At 40.1% G+C, this 24,200-nt stretch overlaps 1 protein-coding gene across 11 annotated transcripts in view; it reads left to right on the top strand.

Annotated features, from left to right (window-relative positions):
• Positions 1-24,200, top strand: part of ATF7IP (activating transcription factor 7 interacting protein) — a 127,865-nt gene that overhangs the window by 82,042 nt on the left and 21,623 nt on the right. For 9 of the 11 annotated variants that reach the window (XM_075428279.1, XM_075428287.1, XM_075428283.1 and 6 more), the window contains 3 exons: positions 1,201-1,839; positions 3,430-3,497; positions 4,946-8,593. In XM_075428279.1, coding sequence (XP_075284394.1) covers positions 1,201-1,839; positions 3,430-3,497; positions 4,946-5,983 — 1,745 coding nt within the window. In that variant the 3' untranslated portion in view covers positions 5,984-8,593. Of the gene's footprint in view, positions 1-1,200; positions 1,840-3,429; positions 3,498-4,945; positions 8,594-24,200 lie in introns of those variants that run through there. The other 2 variants (XM_075428277.1, XM_075428284.1) reach the window with 2 other exon arrangements.

Genomic DNA, 24,200 nt, shown 5'->3' with positions numbered 1-24,200 from the left:
AAAACTGGGTTTTATGGCCCTTTTTTCTGACATCAAAAATCATTATTTTTAGCTCCATACCACATTCCCAATTTATATTTGTACCTGGCTTACCAGGTAAGGGAAAAAAAATATGTTGATTTGGCCAACCAAAACTTGTGGGTAAATTAGACTCTTCAACAGACTGCTTGCTAGGTATGGCAGCAAAATGCAGTGTCTCAGCTGCTGAAAAGTGAAACACATGGCTCACAGGCCATAGCATGCCGATACCTTCCTGTCTAATGGCTACAGAAGTGGGGAACTGAAGCCCGATTTCTTAAGAGAATCAAGTTAAAAAATGGAATTACTAGACTAGAATTTTATAGGGAATGTAGAATCAAAACCACCATTAATTACATTCATTGTAGTCACACCATCCTTGGTTTTACAAATAGTTACCTAATACTGAATGCAAAATCTTTTCCACAGAATCATCTTATAGGAGGCATATACTGGCTTTCTCTACTGTATTATGCTCCTGATCCTCAGATTTAATACTGAAATTTTGTTGCGTAATAGCGAGTATCTTCTCTTACACATCAATTCTTGGTTTCAGTAGAACCTTCTGGATACAAGGTCCTATCTATACAAAGCAAGTTAGTCATAACTGACTTAGTTTTCCTTTTCTTGTGTGTTCTGAAGGATCACGTGTTCTACCATTTCTGTAACGAGTGTTTAAAATGCTGTATTTCATGTGCTTTCAACAGCTAAATCTTTGAGCTTTCTTCAAGCCTGCTTGTGTCATAGCTCTTTGTATATCTTAAATTTTTGCCATTTGTATATGGTTCTTTCAAAATACAGTATTGACTATATCTTTAACTAGGCCATTGAATATCGGAGTGTACAGCAGAAAAAGAGCGTCTATAGCTTTTCTTTGCAAGAAGTTAATCATATACCACATTTTTCATAAAATCATAGAATGGTTTGGGTTGGACAGGACCTTTAAAGGCCATCTAGTCCAACCCCTGTGCCACGGGCCAGGACACTTGATCAGGTTGCTCAAAGCCCTGTCCAGCCTGACTTTCAGCACTTACGATGATAGGGCATTTACAATTTATCTGGACAACCTGCTCCACTGTCTCAACACCCTCATCATAAATCGTTTCCATTTGTTGTGTTGGAGTGAAACTTCCCACTTGCTTCAAATACTTTTTTTTTTTGTGTGTGTGTTTGTGTGTGTAGTGCCAGCTTCCAGTCTTGCTGCTGCTCCGACTGTTATCAGTGGACATCCTAAGCCTCAGACTCCAGTGACCTCCACCGGCTCTTTGACAACAACAGTTCTTCCCACAGCTAACACAGCTACAGTTGTAGGCACTAACCAAGTGCCCAGCGGCAGCACTCAATCAGTGTCTGTCTCATTGCAGTCTTTGCCCGTAATCTTGCATGTACCTGTTGCAGTGTCATCCCAGCCTCAGCTCCTGCAAGGCCACACTGGGACATTGGTCACCAACCAGCCATCAGGCAATGTTGAATTTATATCTGTACAAAGCTCATCTACAGTTGGTAGCCTTACCAAAACTACAGTGTCTTTGGCATCAGCTAACCCAACTAAACCAAATAACAGCCCATCTGTGCCCAGTCCTGGTATTCAAAGGAGCTCTCCAGCCAGTGCTGGGACAATAGGCACAACGTTGGCAGTACAGGCTGTTTCTACGGCACATCCTGTTGCCCAGGCCACAAGGACTTCTTTGCCCACAGTGGGTACTTCAGGACTGTATAATGCTACCAGCAGTAGAGCCCCCTTACAGATGAAGATTCCCCTCTCTGCATTTAGTAGTACAGCTCCTATTGAACCACCCACCGTTACTGCGCCCAGAGTTGGTAAGTTATGCTTTAGTGTTGACACTGGGAAAGGAAAATAATTGTCAAACGGAAGCACAAAACTCCACTCCTGTGGAAATGTTTATTAGTGTACTTTACTGAGATGTTTCTTCTGTGTTGCCATTTTGTTGAAATAGTGAAGATCAAAATCGTCTCTGTCATAGATGTGTTTCAGCCATTGTTGAAAATCATCTCTCTTAGGAGGAGTCAGCCATGTGGCTCTGTAAGCTTTGTTTTATTTAGAATTTCGTTTATATCATTCCTAGAATGAAATCAGAAGCTCCTATTCTGCCATTAACAACATGGTATTTCTTTTTAATACAGCCTCTCAAAATAACCTGGCTGCCTTTCTAAGCAAAGACATGCTGAAAGGAAAGTATAATCATTAACTTAATTTTCACAATGCTTAAAAGTAAATAAAATGGGGGGGAAAAAACGCAGCTGAATACTAACATAGTTCCAAAGGAGTACATTTATTGTATTTAAAATAAAAATAAATAATTTTAAATAACAATGAATGTTCAAATATGGGCATCTAGAGTAACTATTTTAAAATACTTTCTTTCCATCTTTGGCCGTGCTATGATGATTCCCTGCACTTCTAATTTTACATATCTTGAAAATGTTTTTTCTAAGAGGTCCTCAAGATTTCGAAGTTAGTTGGAATTATAGCAAGTTTCTCATTGGCACAATACAGTGTTAAAATGAACTCAGCCAGTGAGTGTTTAACTCGGGTGTTAAAATACATCTTCCATAGAGCTGGACAGTTACATGCTTTGTATTGATTTTTAGCTCTAAAGCCAATATAATGATTTAATGCACGTGGAAAGGGTTGTGACGGATCAGGCACACTGACCAAAGGAAGGGCCTACGTGTCCAAAAATATGTCTCATTTTCTGCAGTTCACACAGCCTTAGTGTATACTCTAATAATTTTCTCACCAGGACTGAAACACTGCTTTGGGCCAGCACTATTGCTGATAAGCTCTGGTTAAAATTAAAAGGAATGAGAAGGAAGAATTTGGATTTGAACGTTTACATCAGATATTCAAGCAAATTCTGCTTAAGTTGCTAGTGTAGATGTATGTTTGGCTGAGCTAATAAAGATGCTCAGTCTCACTGCACAAATCATTTCAGCAATGTATTTTGCAGTCTGTTTAACCATCCTTTGTTCAGTCAATTTTTGTACAAATCTGTTGAATAATTGTCATTTATTTTCAGTTCAGTATCTTGGCAGTTATAATACAGAGGGGAGGAAAGGTTGGACTTATGCTTCGTCCTCAGATGGGCAAGGGAATTGTTCGTAAAATATTTTGAATACACTCAGACTTGCAAGGAAGGGAGCATACTGCTTCTAGGCTGGAAAGTGCCATTTTGCTTTTCTGTGTCTTCTGTTCCCTCTGAAAAGTGGTAGTAATCAAGCTTTGAATACTTAGAATTGAAAATTAGGACTGAAGAATGTTAAATGTGCCACATACTGAATGTTTAGGATCAAACAATTCTGAATATTGCCACCAAATTTGTATAGTGGATAGTAGTAGTATTTAGTACTGGTTAGATACTGCAAGTGAACAATTTCTTGATCCCTCAGAAAACCAGACAAGCAGGCCACCAACAGATACTTCGGCAAACAAGCGAACTGCTGAGGGAACAACACAGGTAGGTTGCTGATTATGTTTCTATATAAAATTCTAAAGTTACAATCCACAGGAGAGAAGTTCTTTATTGCTCATAATGTGAAACAATTTCCGTTTCCTTTTTGTGCCGTCCTTCCTAGTTTCTGTCCATTTGTGTTTTGCTTCTTTTTCTGATCCAGAGTATTACTTGGAGCATGAGCTTCTGATGAACTTTTCAGAAGTTTTCTGATGGGGTTTGTGTAAGTAGATGAGTTAGTAGTTCAGAAACACATGAAAAATGTGTCTGATAAACAGAGCTAACATACAAAAGGAAACCCTGCCCAGTTTTTGTCTGAAGGGCTTGAACTTAAAGCTACAAATATTTTGTAAATTATTGCATCTCTCTCATTTCTGCACTAATCCAGAAGTTAATAAGAATTGGGGGTCTAATACTCATTGCCATATGTCATAGGAAGAAAAAAAAAAAGGATAAGCATTCTTCAGGAATAACTACTTCATGATAACGAACTTGCACTACTTCTGGATTCCTTGTCTAAGATTTGTTGAACCTACTTTGAAACTTAAAAGTTTGACATTAAGCTATTTAAACTTATTTGTAATTAATTTTATTTTTGCATACTGATATTTCACAAAGCACCGCATACTTACATTGCTGTTAACTGGAAGTCATTTTATTAAGGGGAAGAAAATAAATTATGTTTTAGTCAAAATTTCCACATTTAATAGCGTTTCAAGGTACAGTTAAATCTGAATTTTATTTAAAAGCAAGAAGAAAATATACTGGACAATATTCTGGTTTTCACCTGTTGCAGAAATACTCTGGCAAAGATAACTAGTATTATAAACTGTGCCTCACTCTACATTTTTATTAAGGCATTTCATAAAGAATGGTGGTTTGGAACTTCATTTTTCAAAGATACCTGTGGATTATAGCTATTAAAGCATTTGTCAGTACTTGATGTGTAGGAAATTCAGTACCAGAATGGAAGACGGATGTATGGTTTTATGATTTAGTTTTCAATATAAGATGCATACCTTGGAATTTTTCTTCTTTGGTAGAGCCTGAAACCCGGAAAAGATTTTGGCAAAACAGATTGTGTGTGATAGTGGTATTTAGCGATGGAAGGTGAGCAAGGAGGGAAATAAGACACATGATTCTTTCCGGTTTTCAGTCTTCTGTTACAGTGTATGTTTCTAGATTTGCTTTCAGTCAAATCAGTTAATAGCATGTGTAATGCCATGGTTAATAGAGAAGGACCTGATGCATTTTATTTGGCTTGTGGTGTATGGAATTGACATGCCATGTCATTTGAAAAATGCAGTTAATGCCACCTGCTTTTTGTTAGATAAAATCCAAAATATTATGTATTACTCCGCACTTCACAGCTCTCAGAACAAAAAGTAGTTCACTGTGTGCCGTATACCTGTGGTATATTTGATGGTACAACTTTGATCAATTGTTTCAAAAAGCAGTTGAAACAGGAAGAGACTTCATCAGAAAATAAAGAAGCAGTAGAAGCAGCACAGATGAATTTTAACGTCCCTGAGGATGTCCTGTTTGGCTTGGAGGAAAAGGAAGAGGATGCTAAGAGCATCAAAAATACCCACAAGCAGACTGGCTGGGCAGCTAATGTATTAAAACAATGGCTGGCCAGAAATGGCAAGGATCCTAGCTTTGAATTGGTCCCAGTAAGTGAACTCAATGATATCTTAAGAGAATTTTATTACACAATAAGGAATCATGATGGAAATACCTACAGTGTGGCAAGCTACAAGTCAATGCGTGCTGGCTTAAACCGGCATCTCAAAATGCCACCTTATAATCGTCAGATTTGCTTAATGAAGGACAAAGAGTTTGCTAGTGCAAACAGGGTATTTGTGAGCGTGGTGAAGATGCTCCGCACACGTGGAAAGGATGAGACTCACCACCGTCCTCCTATAGCTGCTGAGGATTTGCGCAAGATTAAACAATCTGGTGTGCTGGGATTGCACAGTCCACTGGCACTTGTCAACAAGGTGTGGTTTGATTTGCAGTTGCATTTTGCCAAACGAGGGACGGAAATTTTAAGAGATCTGGCTCCAGATGCTTTTGTTGTTGAAAAGGACAAGAATGGGCGTCGATACGCTATGTTTAGGTATCCTGGCAAAGGAAGAAATGGAGAAGATCCTCATAAAATGGGTAAAATGTATGCCATACCAGGGGACCCAAACTGTCCTGTTTTTTCCTTGGAGCTTTATTTGTCTAAGTTGCCTCCGGAGCCCCCTGCCTTTTACCTGCATCCTTTAAAGCTAACATCAGAGCAAATGCAAGAACAGCCTGTCTGGTACAAAAGAGAACCGATGGGTGTGAACTACTTAGGTACCATGATGCCTAGGATAAGTGTGGCAGCCAGGCTCTCTCAACGATACACCAATCATTCTCTCCGAACTACAACCATCCAGCTACTGTGTGAAGCAGGACTGAGAAACAGTGGCAGTGACAGGCCTTCACTCCGAGTCTGCTATTAGACACTGCTGGGGGAGCTGCGGAAGTTCACTGCAGGGCTTGGTCGCATATAGTGGAGAAGAACGCCCCCAGTTACCTATATAGCAAGATCCCAAATTAATTGGTAACAGAATCAGTCTGGTGCCTCCACCTCTTCTATACACCATGATATTCTAGAACAAAGCAAAATTTTATTCCCTAAACAATCTGTGTTGCCACCTGGCACTAATTCTGTGACTTTAGTCCCTGAGGGACACCCAGCTCTGAATTCCAAAAGCCCCATCCTGTTGAACCACAGTTCTTCCAAGGTGTTTCTCCCCAAGAACGTGGCCGGGGGAACCTAACTGCCGGTCCACTTCAAAGCTATTGTGACAAACCTGTCTTTATTAAGCGTGTGATAAAACAAGAACCAATGACTCGATGCTTCTGTAATGGAACTGATTTCAAATGAATTGCTAAAATGGAAGAATTACCAGATTTGTTTTTTCACTTAGTCTACTAAGGAAATTTCTTACGGTCTAGTTCAGCGACAAGTATCTTGTTTGCACTCCTGAAGTGAGCTGTGGAACAGAAGCTTAGAGCAGGGCTTGGAGTTTGTATGACTTTCTGTGGCAGCTGGGAATCTTTAAGTGGCTGAGCAGAGCTATTTTAAAAAAAATGAAAGGGAGATACCGACTTCCGCTTAGCTGGAGAGCTGTGCTTTCTTCCATAAGTTCATGGCTTTTATATTTTGTGAAGAGTGTGTTTATTATACCATTTTGTGCCTGCTGGCACTAATGTAGCATCTTACAAATCAAGTACTTGATTACTGGAGAGCATGGAGGAAGTAGAAGTCGAATGAAATAGACACAAATACACTACAAATTTATACATGTGCATGAAAACACCTGAAATTGCTTGACCACTGTCACCCTCTCTGTTCAAATTGTTATTGGACCTACCAGGGGATTGTGCTTTTTTTGTTGTTTTTTATAACATTATTCTAAATTTATTTCTTTGTGAGCTACAGATCTGTATTGAAGGTCTTTAATTTTGCTGTTTAATATTTCTGGCTAAGATTTCAGTCATTCTGTTCTCCAGAGGCACTATTTGATACAAGTTGTATTACAGTTGGGATCTCGTCAGTTGTGCACAAAATAGGGAAAATGTTCTCAAAAGTTGAGAACAGTTATGTTACTTAAATGGCAAAAGTGTTGTCTCTGTGCTTATCTTGTGAGAGGGTTTTTTGTGTTTCGTCTCGCCTACCCCCTTCCATTACATTTCACGTTGTCTTTGCAGTATAGTCAGTCTTTGTCAGCATAGTATAATTCACAAGAAGCACATCCCGTTCTTCCCCATGAAACCAATATATTATTTTTGGTTTTAACTTCTTTAGATTAGTGCACTGTAGTGAACTGATCCTGTCATAATATTTTCCATAAGAGATTTTCACAGGTTAGAAATTCTCAGGATAGCGGATGTGCATTTTGTCAGAAAAAAATGAAACTGTACTTTAAAAGGCTCTTTAATGAAGAAAAATTACAAGTTCAGAGGGCTAGGCATTAGTTCATCTTCAATGAATCACACTTGAGAATCTAACTCATGGTTTGTCTCTTACTATTCTGTGCCATGATTTTTGTCACATTCTGACAAATTGAGAGATCTTCCTGTAAATAAAAATGGAAAACTGGTCATCAACTAACAAAGTATGGTAGGTCCACTTTGGAAGAAGAAACAATGTAGCATTTAAAACAGTTTTCTGTTGTATTAACTGAATAAAATACGAAAGGCTTTGTCATTTTGAAATGCATATGTATATGTGTGTACACCCATGTGCCCATACACACATTTATCACTCTAAGGACTTCACTAGAAGTGTTTATGTTGCTCAGCAGTGGACAAAATGGAGAAAAACCCCAGCTTAAATAACAAATTGATCACAATAAACTCTGAATTCTGTGAAGAACTTCCTTGCTGGGAAAGCCTTTCAAATACTGTATGAGATTTATCACTTTGTTATAGTCTAAACAGAGGACTTGATGCCTGAACTTTGGAGTTTTTATCTTGGCTGATAATGTTTACCTTTGTGGCCTTGGGTAGGTTATTCATACTTAATGCATCCATTTTCCAAAGTGTAAGACCAGCACAGAGTGTTCCATTTTCTGATGAATCATGTTAAAGACTAAAGATTTTGAAAGTGCTATATTCATCTTACGTATTGTGTTTACAGTCACTTTTATTTGCTGCTGTTATAATGATTGAGCTAGTTGATCCACTATAATTGTTGATATAAAAACTACTTCTTCACAATTCTACATTTCCTTAGTTGCAGCATTGACTTACAACATCAATGACTATAGGAGGGAAATCGTGGATCCAGGATTACAATTGTGTCAAACCTAGAGTAAATGAAATGGAAATAGTAAAGAAAGTAATCCTTTCCAATGGCTAGAAAGAAGGAAAATTGAGAAAATGAAGGGCAAACAGTTCTGAAAATATAGGAGAACTGTGCAGTAACTTATTCTAGGGTATTTTAGAGTTGCGTAGTGTCCTGGTTTCAGCTGGGATAGTTAGTTTGCTCAGGAAGCTGGTAGGGGACACAGCTGGGATGGTGGACCCAGACTGGCCAGGGGGATATTTGATACCATGTGACATCATCCTCAGTATATAACTGGGAGAGTTGGCGGGGGGGGCGGGGGGGGGCGGGAACTGAGGGCCAGGGGCAGGGATTGCTGCTCAGGGGCGGGCTGGGCATTGGGTTTCTGGGTGGTGAGAAATTGCATTGTGCATCACTCGCGTTGTATAATGAGTATTATTGTTATTTTTTTCTCTTTTTCTACTGTCCTATTAAACTGTCTTTATCCCAACCCATGAGTTTTACCTTTTTCTTCCGATTCTGCTCCCCATCCCACTGGGACTGGGGGGACGAGTGAGCAAGCAGCCGCATGGTACTTAGTTGCTGGCTGGGGCTAAACCACGACAGTCCTTTTTGACACACAACATGGGGCTCAAAGAGTTGAGATAATGACAGATCTGACCAGAACATGTTAAAACAAGCTTTTTATATTTGTTAGAAGCATTCATTATATTATTTTAATAGCTACTGCTCGCAGTATTATTGGATTTGTTCTCAGAGTTGTGTTATGTGATATCTTACTTGCTGTATACACTGTTTACTGATATTTATGTGCTGTTTATCACCTGTGGGAGCTGGACTAAGGTTACCACTTTGCTGTGTGGTAAAACGCTGGCTTTTGGTATGATAAAACCATTGACAGTAAGACTAGTTTTGTATTTGTATTCATCATTACCGTCATCTTTGTACTTCAGCAGCCATATAACAGAAACGTAACAATTACACTTTTTACCTTTTCTCCTTGGAGACCTAGTCTGTGGGGGAGATACCTTCCTTCATCTTCCAGGTCTCCTCCAGGCTGATGACAATAGCTCTTGAGAATTTTGAATATCCTTGAGATGTTCAAACCAACATGCTCCTGTTGGTACCTCTCCTGAATGTGTTTCTGGTCTTCAGATTGTTTAAAGCTAATAAGCAGTCTGGGAATATGACCCTGGCTCTGCAAGAGTATGGTCATAGGTAGCAAGGTATGTGGGAGAATACGGGCAGATGTCTGGACACCTACTCACTTCCAGTGGTCTGGAACTTTACTCACGAACAACTGCAGGACTCTGATAAAGTGATGGAATGTTTGAAAGAGAAATGCTGTAGTTATACCAGAGAAGCACAACTTACTGCACCGTGCTGAGCCCTGGGCAGTATCTACCAAACACTGCTTGATACTGTGCAGCACCCTTAGGGAGAAGAGAAGAAAAATAAACCAACAGGTACTGCAGCTGCTGCAACTCTGGTGACAGGCACAGTGGCTACTCCAACCTCTGCAACAGGTATTGTGGCTACTCAAACCCCAGTGACAGGAACTGCAGCTAAACCAGAAAACCAACTTGGGCTGATATCAGTCGCCCCTCTACAGAATTAAAAATACACAAAAAAAAATCAGCTTACTTAGTAAGAGATGATGATGAACCAGGGCCATCACGAGAACAGGAGGAAGAGGCAGAACTAGAGATAATCACCCGATCCCTATCCCCGAGTGACCTGTGAGGTATATGGAAAGATTTCAGCTATCACCCAGGTGGGCACATTGTTTCCTGGCTGATCCAATGCTGGGAGAACAAGGCCAGTAGCTTGGAATTAAGATGGTAGGGAAGCCAAGCAGTTAGGATCCTTGTCTAGAGAAAGGGGCATTGATAAAGCGATTGGAAAAAAGACACAAGCCCTCAGCCTCTGGAGGTGACTTCTGTCAGGTGTGAAGGAAAGGTATCCCTTCAAGGAGGAAGTTGTATGTTATCCAGGAGAGTGGAAAGGTATCCCTTCAAGGAGGAAGTTGTATGTTATCCAGGAGAGTGGACAACCGTGGAGAGAGGTATCCAGTATCTGAGGGAATTAACCATGCAGGAGATGTTTTATTCCGACCTGGAAAACACAAGAGTTACTCACAGATCCAGATAAAGTCCAATGCACACGACCCATGTGGCGCAAGTTTGTACAGACCGCACTATCGCCATATGCAGACTTATTGGCAGTAATGAACTGCAAAGGCGAAGATACACCAGCGGTGGATAAAGTGGCTGGCCGACTCCAGCAATATGAAGCAAGACTCCCTTCCTCATCTCAGCTATGGAGAAACTGTCCCAGAAGGTCCAGCAATGAAAAGAGAAAATGTTCTACTCCCCACCTGTACAGACCAGCATCTCAGCTATTCGGACTAAGCATTCTTCTGCTCAAGAGAGAGGACAATAGAGGGTACACACCATGAGGCACCCTGTGGTTTTACCTGCATGAACACAGAGAGGACATGAGGAAGTGGGATGGAAAATCTACCTCTACCCTAGAGGCATGGGTACATTAGCTGCAAAGAAAATCACAAAAGGTTTTTTTTCCAGGAAAATTGCCTCTCCAGTATCCCATGAGCGTTTCCCCAGACAGAGTAGAAGGGCTGATCTCACTTCCACTCTTAGTAAATGAATTTCTGGTTTGTATTTACAAGGAGTGAGTAATGAATACTGTGACGAGGATTAGCAGGGCCCTGCCACCAGCCAGGTGGAGGAAGGGCACAACGAGGTTTATTGGACTGTGTGGATTTGATGGCCTGGTGTGTCAGATCCACAAGAGTAGAAGGCTCTAGTGGGCACTGGTGCACAGTGTACCCTAATACCATAAAGCTGTAAAGGGGCAGAACCCATCTGTATTACTGGAGTGACAGGAGGATCCCAACAACTACTGTATTGGAGGCTGAAGTGAGCCTAACTGGGAATGAGTGGCGAAAGCACCCCATCGTGACTGGCCCAGAGGCTCTCTGCATCCTTGGCACAGATTACCTCAGGAGAGGATATTTCAAGGACGACCCAGAAGGGTACCGGTGGGCTTTTCGTATAGCTGCCTTGGAGATGGAGGAAATTAAGCAGCTGTCTACCTTGCCCAGTCTCTTGGAGGACCCTTTTCTTGTGGGGTTGCTGAGGGTCAAAGAACAATAGGTGACAATCACTACCACAGCGGTGCACCAGCAGCAATATCACACCAAGCGAGACTCCCCAGTTGCCATCCATAAGCCGATTCATTAACTGCAGAGCCAAGAAGTGATCAGCAAGGCTCGCTCGCCCTTGAACTGTCCCAAATGATGAGTACGAAAGTCTGACAGCGAATGGATACTAACAGTAGACTATTATGGCCTGAATGAAGTCACACTGCTGCAGAGTGCTGCCATGCTGGACATGCTTGAACTTCAATACAAATTGGAGTCAAAGGCAGCCAAGTGGTACGCCGCAACTGATGTCACAAATGTATTTTTCTCAGTCTGTTTGGTGGCAGAGTGCAGGCCACAGTTTGCTTTCACTTGGAGGGGCATCCAGTACACCTGGAATCAACTGCCCCAGGGGTGGAAACACAGCCCTACTATTTGCTGTAAACTGATGCAGACTGCACTGGAAAAGGGTGAAGCTCCAGAACATCTGCAGTACATTAATGACATCATCGTATGGGGCAACACAGCAGAAGTAGTTTTTGAGAAAGGGGAGAAAATAGTCCAAATCCATCTGAAAGCCAGTTTTGCCACAAAATGAAGTAAGGTCAAGGGGACCTGCACAGGTGATCCAGTTTTTAGGAATAAAATGGCAAGATGGATGTTGTTGGATCCCAGTGGATGTTATCAACAAAATAACAGCGATGTCTCCACAGACTAGCCAAAAGGAAACACAAGCTTTCTTAGGCGTCACAGAGTTTTGGAGGATTAATGTTCCAACTTACAGTCTAATTGTAAGCCCTCTCTATCAAGTGACCCAGAAGAACAACAACAGTTTTTAAATGAGTCCCTGAGCAACAACAAGCTTTTGAACAAATTAAATGTGAGAGTGTTCATGCGGTAGCCCCTGGGCCAGTCCAGGCAAGACGATGCTAAAAAAGTCCACTGCAGTACAGCTGGGGATGGCCCTGCTTGGAGCCTCTGGCAGAAAGCAGCACCAGGGGAGACTCAAGGTTGACCCCTAGGGTTTTGAAGTTGGGAACACAGAGGATCTGAAGCCTGCCATACTCCAACTGAAAAAGAGATACTGGCCGCATATGAAGAGGTTTGATGAGCTGCTTTGTAAGTGGTTGATACTAAAGCACAGCTTCTCTTAGCACCATGACTGCCCCTGCTGGGCTGGATGTTAAAAGGGAGGGTCCCTTCTATGCGTCATGCAGCTGATGCTGTGTGGAGTAAGTGGGTTGCACTGGTCACACAGCAGGCTCAAATAGAAAATCCTAGCTGCCCAGGAATTCTGGAAGTGATCACGGTCTGGCCAGAAGTCAAAGATTTTGGAATACTGCCAGAAGAGGAGGTGGCACATGCTGAAGATGCCCCACTGTATAATAAACTACCAGAAAATGAGAAACAATATGCCCTGTTCCCTGATGGGTCCTGTCTTAGTGTAGGAAAGCACTAAGAGGTGGAAGGCTGCTGTATAGACTCCTACATGACAAGTCACAGAAACTGCTGAAAGACAAGGTGAATTGAGCCAGTTTGCAGAAGTGAAAGCCATCCAGCTGGCTTTAGACATTGCTGATCAAGAAAAATGGCCAGTGCTCTATCTTTATGCTGACTCATGGATGGTGGCAAGTGACCTGTGGGATGGTTACAGCAATGGAAGCAGGGCAACTGGTAGTGCAGAGGCAAACCTATCTAGGCTGCCCCATTGTGGCAAGATATTGCTGCCTGGCTAGAGAACCTGATTGTATAAGTATGTCACATAGATGCCCACATACCTAAGAGCTGGGCTGCTGAGGAACATCAAAACAACTAGCAGGTGGATCAGACTGATAAAATTCAAGTAGTTCAGGTGAATCTGGACTGGCAATGTAAGGATGAATTATTTGTAGCTTGGTGGGCCCATGATACCTCAAGCCATCAAGGAACAGATGCAACATATAGATGGGCTTATGACCAAGGGGTGGACGTGACCATAGACACTATTGCATGGGTTATTCATGAATGTGAAACATGCTCTGCAATCAAGCAAGCCACGTGGGTAAAGTCTCTGTGGTGTGAAGGACAATGGCTGAAATATAAATGTGGGGGGGACCTGGCAGATTGATTATATCACGCTCCCACAAACCTGCCAAGGCAAGTGCTATGTGCTTACAATGATGGAAGCAACCACCGGATGGCTGGAAACATATCCTGTGCCCCATGCCACTGCCTGGAACACTCTCCTGGGCTTTGAAAAGCAAGTCTTATGGCGACATGGCAGCCCAGAAAGAATTGAGTCAGACAACAGGACTCATTTCTGAAACAACCTCATAGATACCTGGACCAAAGAGCATGGCATTGAGTGAGTATATTGCATCTCGTATCATGCACCAGCCTCCAGGAAAATCAAATGCTACAATGGACTGTTAAAAACTACGTTGAGAACAATGGAGGGTAGGACTTCGAAACATTGGGACGCACATTTAGCAAAAGCCACCTGGTTAGTGAACACCAGCTGATCTACCAGTTGGGCTGACTGTGCCCAGACAAAACTTTTATGTACTGTAGAAAGGGATAAAGTCCCTGTAGTGCACATGAGGAATATGTTAGGGAAGATAGTCTGGATTAGTCCTGCCTCAGGCAAAGGCAAACCCATCCGTGGGATTACTTTTGCTCAGGGACCTGGGCGTACTTGGTAGGTAATGTGGGATGATTGGGAAGTCCAACATATACCTCAGTGGGATTTGATTTTGGGTAAGAATAGCCAATAAATGAAATTGTATTACATTAATTTCTAAGTAACCCTGCTACTGTATGTCTGCACTACTACAGTTGCCATATGCCATATCAATGGTGCTACGGTAAGAATCACTCAAGCTAATGAGGGATGAACTTTGATGAAACCAAGCAAAGTGCAGCAGTGACAGAACTAGACCTGGCATCAGCAACTGGCGCCCAGCCACTTTCTTGATCGACATCTTCAACCCACAGATCATGGGCATGGGCAGCACCAGATAGATCAGGCGTGAGCTCCAGTTGCAGCATGCAACAATCCAACACCACACACCATCTCTCCTACCCTGAAAGACTGTTTTGACAGATGGAGCCCAAAATTATGGATTAAATGAACTCAACGGATATTTGAGAGGGATGGCCCATAGATTAAGGGAATGACATCTCTCTTGTGTGCGTATACATACACCAAAGACAAGAAGGGTGGTGATTAATTGGAAAGCGTGGGACCTGATCATGGCATATATTGTATGGAATAACGGGTGGATGATGTCCTGGTTTTGGCTGGGATAGTGTTAGTTTTCTCAGGAAGCTGGGAGGGGACACAGCTGGGATGGCTGACCCAGACTGGCCAGGGGGATATTCGATACCACGCGATGTCATGCTCAGTGTATAACTGGGAGAGTTGGCTGGGGGGTGACAGGGATTGCGGCTTGGGAGCGGGCTGGGCATCGGGTTTCTGGGTGGTGAGAAATTGCATTGTGCATCACTCGCATTGTGTAATGAGTATTATTGTTATTTTTTTCTCTTTTTCTGCTGTCCTATTAAACTGTCTTTATCCCAACCCACAAGTTTTACCTTATTCTTCCAATTCTGCTCCCCATCCCACTGGGACTGGGGGGAGGAGTGAGCAAGCAGCCACATGGTACTTAGTTGCTGGCTGGGGCTAAACCATGACACATAGATTTCCAGATTTTTGGGATTTACAGAATTTGTAATTCAGCCAGACTGCAAACTTAATTTCGTGTTTGAAGAGAGTTACTCTAAACTTTTGCCAAGATGGGTATGTATGATTCTTTCCCCCCAAAAAATATTCCTAACTTTGTCTCAGATAGTAAGGTCTTCCAGCATACTACCATGGAATGTTTATCCTGCAGAAACAAGAGAAGCATGTTGCCAGGAGATAATTCTTTGTTCCCTCTTGCTGCATACTGTGGTCATGCTGACCACATAGCCTGCTCTGATCCTAACTGCATCTAGGTAACTTACTGTAACAGCAGATTGCTGATCGTTTCGTTCCTTAACACAAATCTAGTTGGTGATTTAAGTTGACAAAGGGACTCTCTTGGCCAGTCTGGGCACGTGTCTGATTCTTTTTAATTATCATTTGGCTTCTAACTTGACTTCCCTTCTGTTGGCTTATAATTGGATATTTTTGGCTTTCATTTGTTAAATACTAGTTCTATTCTTGTTAAGTACTAGTAGTTAAGTACTAGTACTATTGTTAAGTACTAGTTCTAAATACCGACTATACTGTACCTTCAGTTTGAAGCTGGTACTTCAGAACTACTGACTGCAGTATTGCTAGCTTTTTATTTTTGTATGGGAGAATTATTTTTTTTTTAATTGAGAAAAAGCATTCCTGGTTTGGGCTGGAAGTATTACTGCTTCACAGGAGGTGGAGTTTATGTTCACTAAGCTTTCCACTGATATTTTAATTAATTCTGATCAATAGAACATATTTCTAACCTTCCATAACTGAAAAAGCTTCCCCCCACACGGAATGTTAAATGAATCTTTGCTGCACTTAGTTCTTTTCTAGAAAAGCTGAAGTATGCAAACAGAATGGGTGTTTTGCTGCTTTTGAAAAGTCACCTTTGGCTATGTGTACAATAATATGGGTAATATGGGGAACAGGGAGTCTTGTGTTTTTTGGTTTTTTTTCTTTTTAAACTGTGAGATAAAATTTTAGGTCAGTCCTGTTCGTTGCAGTACAGTCTATGCTGTGATTCACATCATGAATTCTACCAAAATGGACGTAAATTGGACTCCTCAGTGGCAGTACCAGCAGAGAGCCTCAAACAGCAGGATAACTGAGCTTGTGGTTTTCGTTTGTGGGTTGATTTTTTTCTCATTATATTTCCTTTATAGGTGAAGCATGTTGGTGAACCAACAGCTTAAGTACAGTTTGTTTGTTTAAAGTTTAAATTTAGACTTAGGTTGTAAACTTAATACAAAATTGTTAATCATTGTTTAAAATGCACTTTAAAAATCTGAATAAAATAAATACACTCTGAAAGAAATTTATCATCTATTGCTTTTGAATTTTCTAATAGATCTTTTCCTGGAATAAGAATATTTCATTTCAGTTGAAAAAACACCAAGTCAACTAAATTAATTTTTTAAATACGGACTGCCATGTCTTGGATTAAATTCCATTCCCCTTGATGGAGGTGACTCTGAAAACAGTGGTGAATAACTGGATCCTTATATAATACATCCATATTTGTAGTTTTGCATCTCATTTTCATAATTAAGCTTTGGTACTGGTGCTGTGAATCTAGAACTTGTGTTTTCTGTGCTTTTTCCTGACAAGTGTGGAAATCTCTGCTGTTACTTCAAGGAGTACCCTAATTACTTTCTACTTTTATGAAGTTGAAACAGTATCTTAGAGTATGTTAATTTTTTTATTCTTTTATTGCTATTTAAGTAATTCATCGCCACTGTAAGATACTGTGAGCTACAGCATGGGAGGTCTAGGAGGTAAATTTTCTTCACTATATGCACTGCTCTGTGCCCCCTGAAGAGCTCCATCATGTGCAATGTCAAATACCTAAAGGCATTGGAAGGATGCTTTGAAATTGAACATGTTCTTGGCTTTGTTGTAGTTTTAGTCTCTTATATGTCTTTTTGGTTTTCCTGAACTATACAGCTTTTCAGTAGTTGCACACTGTTTAGGTTAGTATAGTCGAAGTTTTCAGTGAGCAGTTGGACATAACGATCTTGATGACTACTGCTCCTTTTGCAGCCATCCTCTGCTTCTTGCTCCAAAAGGAATGGCCACAGGGATGTAGGAGGGGGCATACTAAGGATTGTTCTTCAGTCCCAGTTGTTTTACCAATGGTCGTTCCAGTGCCTCAGGTCCTAGAATTGCATTTCTGAAGACATGACAAGCACTTTTAATGTGTCGGGGTAAATATTATTGTTGCAGAGGCAAAGGCATTTTAAAATTATATAACAAATCTTTAGAATGATTTTTATGTATTTCATTATGATTCTCAGTTATAAATACAGGACTTATATATAACATATAAATATAGCTATGGTATATTGAGGGTATCTATGAAAGTAGCCTTTATTACTTTTTATTTATTTGCATCCCTGACCATGGCAGGGTGGTTTGAACTAGATGATCTGTAAGGTCCCTTCCAACCCAAACCATTCTATGGTTACGTTGTGACATAAAATAACAGTAATCAAATTTGAATGGGGTTGGATGTATTAAAAATGGCTGGCATAAAGTCAGTCTGTTCAAGAATGATTGTTACATTTATTAAAAGCCCAGGTCATGTGAAGAGTTGTTTCTTCCCTGTTGTCCACTCCAGGTGCACCTTATTCTCTCACGGACTACATCTTTTTTTCAGTCTAAATTTCATCTGTGCATTTACCTTTTCAGCTAATACTAGTTTTTGTTTTTGAAATCCACCGGTGTCCCATCCATTTCCCATTGTTACTGACATGCCTTGATTTGTTTGGTTGAACTGCAGTTTAATTTAATGTTTTGCTGGCTGTTGGAAATTCATCTGATAAAATGTTAATAAACTACGTCTATAACTCGTATCCCTTTACTTTGCAATATGTAACAAACTTTGTGAATGTCTGTTGGGAAACAATGTGAACAAAGTGGATATGTCAGCTTACAATTGATAAGTAGCTATTTAATTCTGTATTGTTGAAGCATTATTGATTAATATGTTTCATTGCATTTCATGGTTTTGTCACTGAAAATAAACATGCATAATTTTATATATAAAATGGAATACTTGACTTTTGTCTCTGACCCTGGGGTTACGTTTGGGCTGTTTAAAATGCAGCTAGCTCTCGCCCAATTAAGCTACGTGACATCCTGTTGGGAATTTTTCAGATTATTTTTAAATGCATTTTTTATAATTATTTGTCTTTCACTAAGACTATATCTGTGTTATCTAAACCACTCCCAGTTACCGAGAGCAGCTTTCAATAACTAAATATCCTTGTGTTTTGTAGGCTCCAATTTGTCGTTTTGGGCCAAGAAACTGACAGGAATATTAAAACAGTCTGATCATGTTGTTACACTAGACATGGATAACAGCTTTTAAAAGTACATTAAAATAATCTGAAAAGTACTATAAATGCAATATATTTACTCATGAATAAGATGATCTTCCACCATCCAAGATGGCCATCCCACTTAATACTGTTGGGAAACTGTCAGTGGTCTTTGGGGAAACAAGGTAGATGTTTCACCTTAAAAAAGAACCAGTGAAGAGACCTGTTTGTGCCTATGCATGCATATATGTATTTATTATGTACTCTTTTAACTGTTTGATTAAGGAAAAACAAAATTCTGTGATTCTTATTAATAGGGGTAGCAGAGCCAATGTCTACTCTTTGCAGCAAAGAAATGAGAGGGTATATAATACAGAGGGGTTACTAAGACTAGTTACTCATTTTTTTCCCTGTTTGCATTGTTCTGTAGGAAGTGTTGCACAGTACCAATTAAGGGTAAGGAGAAAGCAGCAAGCTTGTAAATGCAGTGCGTAAAATGTCTGTTAATAATGTTTGAGTATTATGCAAGTATGCAGCCACACACTGTCAAAACATGTATTGCAGCCCTGTGAAATTTTGTTTATGCAAACTGTGATCTCTGTAAACTGCTGACTTTATTGCATTATTGTTTTCATTTTTTTATGTTGGTAAGAGATGACAAACACATTTGGTACCTGATCAAATTAATTTTCGTGACAGCTTTGCAAGGCTGGAATAATGACTTCAATTTTGTGGTAGTTACTGCATTGGAAAAAATACTGTTGAGGAGCAATAAGTCTGATATTGAAGCAGCTAGTGACTGAAATATGCTCCAAAATGTCTTAAAAAAATAATTTCCACAGCTGCCAAGACTGTGCTTGAATTCTGTAGTTTTGTGTATGGATGACTAAAAAAGTAATATGGGTCTTTAATTATGCATACAAACACAGTATCACCACCCTCCCTATGCGCAGCCCCTTCCCAGAATGTATTTTTAGCATCTCTCCCGATAATTTAAGATTGATTTTGCTATTATATAACGCTTTGGTGCGTCGTGTATGATTGTGGTGGTGTGAGGCTTCATGGATTGTCAGTTCTACAATCCCCAGAATTTTTTCTGTTTTGTGACTGTAGAAACTATTAATAATAAAATTGCCTGCACTGTGTCAGTGTGTCACATGTAGTCTTCAGAATTTTGATCTTTACTATCCTGGAATTAATTTTTATTTTGCACGGTATTTTTGTTGTTTTTGCATTTTTTCCCCTTCATTTCTCAGTTTTACATACCGAAATGTTTCTTTATGAAAAGCAGGTGGCATTACAATTAATAGCTTTGTTATTGCTATGCGGTGAACTGAACTGTGGCGTTATATAATACCAAAACCTTTTTTTTAATCGTGTGTATCATATATGAATAGAGAAGTGCATATTCAGAACTTTCTTCAAAATACCAACATTTACCTCTCAGTTTTTCATGTGGTGCAATACATGTGCATGTTGGCATCTGTATGTGTGCGGTTATATAAAATCATGTGACAGGTAACATTTTCTGTTTAATTTTAATTAGAAATTTTTTTCCCTAGTTTTCTTCAGTAGTTTGCTATTGACATACATATGCTGTGATGTTCTAAGTACTCTTTCTGTGTTAAATTTCACTATTGTAGTTACGGTGGGAGATGCCTCCGTTTTTCAACATCATGTCTACAATACGTGCTTTGGCCTTTATATTCAGTCTCCTTCCTTGTATTTGTTTTCCTCATGGAATTGGAATAGCTTTTTTCTTCCCCATCCCCCCAGCTTCCTTTTTTCTTTCTGTCTATTTTCAAAATTCCAAATGATGAATCAACATAATTTGCAGCAGTGCTGATCTGAAAAAGTTGCTGGATAGCAAAGCTGTGGTGATACTCTTTCTCCCACTACAGTGTGTTTTACAACAATGTGAGATGGTCTAAATATGTGGAAAAACGGGAGCATAGCACATAAGATAGTAGCCGGTCTCAATGTCTCTACTTTTCCAGAGGCAGATGAGGAAACTGCTTCAGAATGACTTCAACACCAGAGACAGCCCTTCATTTTGTTGCAAGACGGATTGCCTTCTGATTTCCCTTTATTAATTTACTATTGACTGGTGTATAGGTTAATTATTAGATATTGCAGTCAATGACCTGTGGGATATAATGACCGTCTTCCAAAAGAAGGAAGAAAGTTCTTAATTATAAAGCATTTGCGTTGCTTTTATTGCAGATCTTAATTGTGACTTCAGATTCAGGTGACTTTCTTTAATTGTTAAAAATACTTCTGTGGTTGGGATTGAAAGAAAGCAGATGTTATGTTGTCGTAGTATATGCAGTGGAAAATGCAGGAAATTGAGTAGGTCACTTTTACCAATCCTCTGTAGAAAACCTTGAAGTGTAATTACTATAATACGAAAACACATTTAATGTAAGAAATTAAAACAAAGTCTGTTTATATTAGTTTTCCTGGTTATAAAAAAAAAAAACCCACAACTGAAAATGTTACTCAGAAGAGTCAATACTACAGATCACTTCAGCAAAAGTTTTGCAGATGCTAGAACACTTAAATTGTTAGAAATTGGTATTTCTAAGTGAGGAAAATGCACAAATCTGAGTAGTTGCATTCATTTCATACATACTTTTCATTATTTTATCTTTCACATGCACTACAAGGCAGTTTATGCTTAACTAATTAAGTGGTGTTTAGAGAAGGTTGTGACAGCCTCTGTTTCAGGACTTACCAGGTTTCACTCAGATACTTGAAAGGGGTGAGGATTTACTCTTTTGGTTTTGCCCCTCTTCAGAGGTCTTTGAGTTGCTGCTTTCACAAGTTGTGTGCTTGGCATTAAGATACTTCACGCTTGCCTGGGGCATTTGGTGTGTGAACAGAGCCCAGGGATAGTTATATGTTGGTTAATGTGGTGGGTGTGGACATGACTTTGCAAACTGAAGAAGTTGGGGCAGAGGGCCTGCAATTTATCTGGTAAGATTTTCTTTAAAGAAAACACGTTGTAAAACAGATGAGGATTGTAAATCTGAAGTGCCTTTTCCTTGACTGACTGTTTCAGGGAAAATGCACAAAACTGAATGAGAATAGCGGAGTAGTGTTACGAAACATTTGCGCTATCCTTCTGTATTTGGGGTGGTGCGTGCTTAGCTGCTGCTTGGCTTCTGGTTCTGTTTTCCTCTGCTGCCTTTTTTCCTCCTTCTGCTCCCTTTTTTCACCTTTGTTTCTGCTCTTAATTGTACATTGCAGTCATCTTCCCCTGCTTCACCTAGTGTTTTGCCTTTCAACTCAAAGTTGTGTGCATCTCCTTGGGCTGGATCTACATTAGATTGAAGTATGAAATGTTCCATTACAGGACACATCGTTTTTATGCAATACATCTTTATTGCAAACGGAAGTTCATTGACCAGATGAAGAATAAAGATGGGACTATATTAGGAAGTCGGGAAAAGATGAAATCTTGTATTTTTCTTGCTTTCTTCCTAAACTTTTTTTTTCATGTTTATCTTTGAAACTGACATTTCAAAGTAGGATTAGTTAGGTTTAATTTTTAATTTCAGTTTTAATTTCATTTTTTCATTGCATTGTTTTGTGTTAAAATCATTACACTGCTGGCTGCTATGTTGTCCTGGTTTTGGCTGGGGTAAAGTTAATTTTCTTCCTAGTAGCTGGTATAGTGCTGTGATTTGGATTTAGGAGGAGAATAATGTTGGTAACACACTGTGTTTTAGTTGTTGCTAATCAGTGCTTACAGTAAGTAAAGGACTTTTCAACTTCTCTTACTGCCCTGCCAGCGAGGAGGCTGGGGGTACACAGAAGCTGGGAGGGGAGACAGCCAGGACAGCTGACCTAAACTGGCCAAAGGGATGTCCCATACCTGGCCAGGGATGGGCTGCTGCTTGGGGACAGGCTGGGCATCAGTTGGGTGGTGGTCAGCAATTGTTTTTCACTTGCTTCACTTGTCTTTCTTAGCTTTTATTTCTCTCTCTTTTTTTTTTTTTTTTGTTATTTTCCTTTTCATTACATTATTATTATTATTTTACTTCAGTTATGAAACTGTTCTTACCTCAGCCCACAAGTTTTCTCTCTTTTACTCTTTCAGTTCTCTCCCCTGTCCCACTGGGGTGGGGAGTGAGCAAGCTGCTGTGTGGTGCTCAGTTGCCAGCTGAGGTTAAACCACAACATACATGAAAGCAGAGAAAGATTTAAACTAAGGCAGCTCAGATACTGTTGTGGTTAACTGGGTGGTTCAGTTCGTGATGTTACTGCTTCCAGGTTGTACGAAGTTACCTCATCAGCTATGGACAAAACGGGTCCAAAATGGCAGTGTGAATGACAGTATTTTGGAAGATTTCCACTTACCTGGAGTTTAAAGGCATATACATTAACGTATGTGAGCCATTAAGGATGGAAAGGGGAGTTTGGCAGTTTACATCTATTTTATATCTCAGTGTAAACTTTTTTCTGTTTGATTACTAGAAACTACCCAGATGCAGTTGTAAATAGGTGTAAGTGCCACTTCTGGTCTGTTTGAAGACTGGTGCTCTGGTTCTGACAAATGATGAAATGGTGGGTTTGGGGGTATGGTTTTGTTTGCTTTGGGTTTTTTGTAACTGTGATCCTTAAATAGATAGAGATCACATCATGTTACTGTGATTATTTTGGTTCTGTTCCAGCTTATTTGATATTCTAAAGTGACTGAATCTTCTGTTATTTGTGCTTGCTAGGCAATATCTGAATTACAGCACCAGATATATGTTTTGGGTTCTCATTAAATGGTTCTAATTGTTTTGCTAGTGTGACTGTACTGATGAAAAAGTGTTACATCATCTTGCTCTTCTTCAGAGATCAGCTGAAGCAGGTTCAGGTTCTTGGCTTCCTGTGTATGGACAAAGCTGAACACTGGTAGCAGACCAGAATGCCTTGACTTTGCTTCTCTGTGTTACCAGTTTATGCCCAAACACTTGCTGAAAAACTAATATTAGGAACTGAAAGACTTGTTGTCTTGTTTCATTTTTTGACATAAATGTGAAGGTTGTTCATATGTGACTGAAAGTCCAATGTCATGCTTCTTTTTGCCTTCATCAGGGCTGCAAGCCTTCTTAAGCTGGTTTCTGATTTTGTTCAGAGCAGTTTGTCTGAATCTCCTCTACTGATGTATGACATGGCAGTCTCCTCAGAATCCCATTCCCTTCTGTTTACAGAAGCAATAGCACTTGTTTCTCTCTAGCCTTTCCTCAAATGTAGTTTTCTTATAATGTGGAGTTTTCACAAGTGCTTGTACAAACAGGAATTTCTGAGTAAAATAGTTACGATACTCAAAAGAGGTGTTTTTATTTTCTAAATTGGTTGGGCACAGGACTTCCTGAAAACCATTTATTACTTGCTTTTGGCAGGGGTGATTCCAAATGGTTCCATTTGTAGGTCTTAACCATTCAGGTGGTGAGTGACAACAGTCTCCACACCTTATCCCACTAGGTAGGAAACACACTGTGCAACATTTTCAGTGTTCCAATTTTCCTTAAAATTTTCCTGTACCCTTCCCTAAATTTCATTCAAGGGAGGTGCATGGTCGGTGAATTAGAGGAATGTAGTTGGGGAGGCTGGGGAGTCAGGACTTCAGGGTGTACTGTATGTGGAGTACAGCATCTTCTTGCAGTAGCTGGAGCATGTGCTATGGAGCCAGGTCTTGGGGGAT

Source organism: Opisthocomus hoazin, chromosome 8 (genome assembly GCF_030867145.1).
Source record: "Opisthocomus hoazin isolate bOpiHoa1 chromosome 8, bOpiHoa1.hap1, whole genome shotgun sequence".
Lineage (NCBI taxonomy): Eukaryota > Metazoa > Chordata > Aves > Opisthocomiformes > Opisthocomidae > Opisthocomus > Opisthocomus hoazin.
The sequence above is the reverse complement of the archived record's forward strand: the minus strand, read 5'-3'. Positions and strand labels throughout refer to the sequence as shown.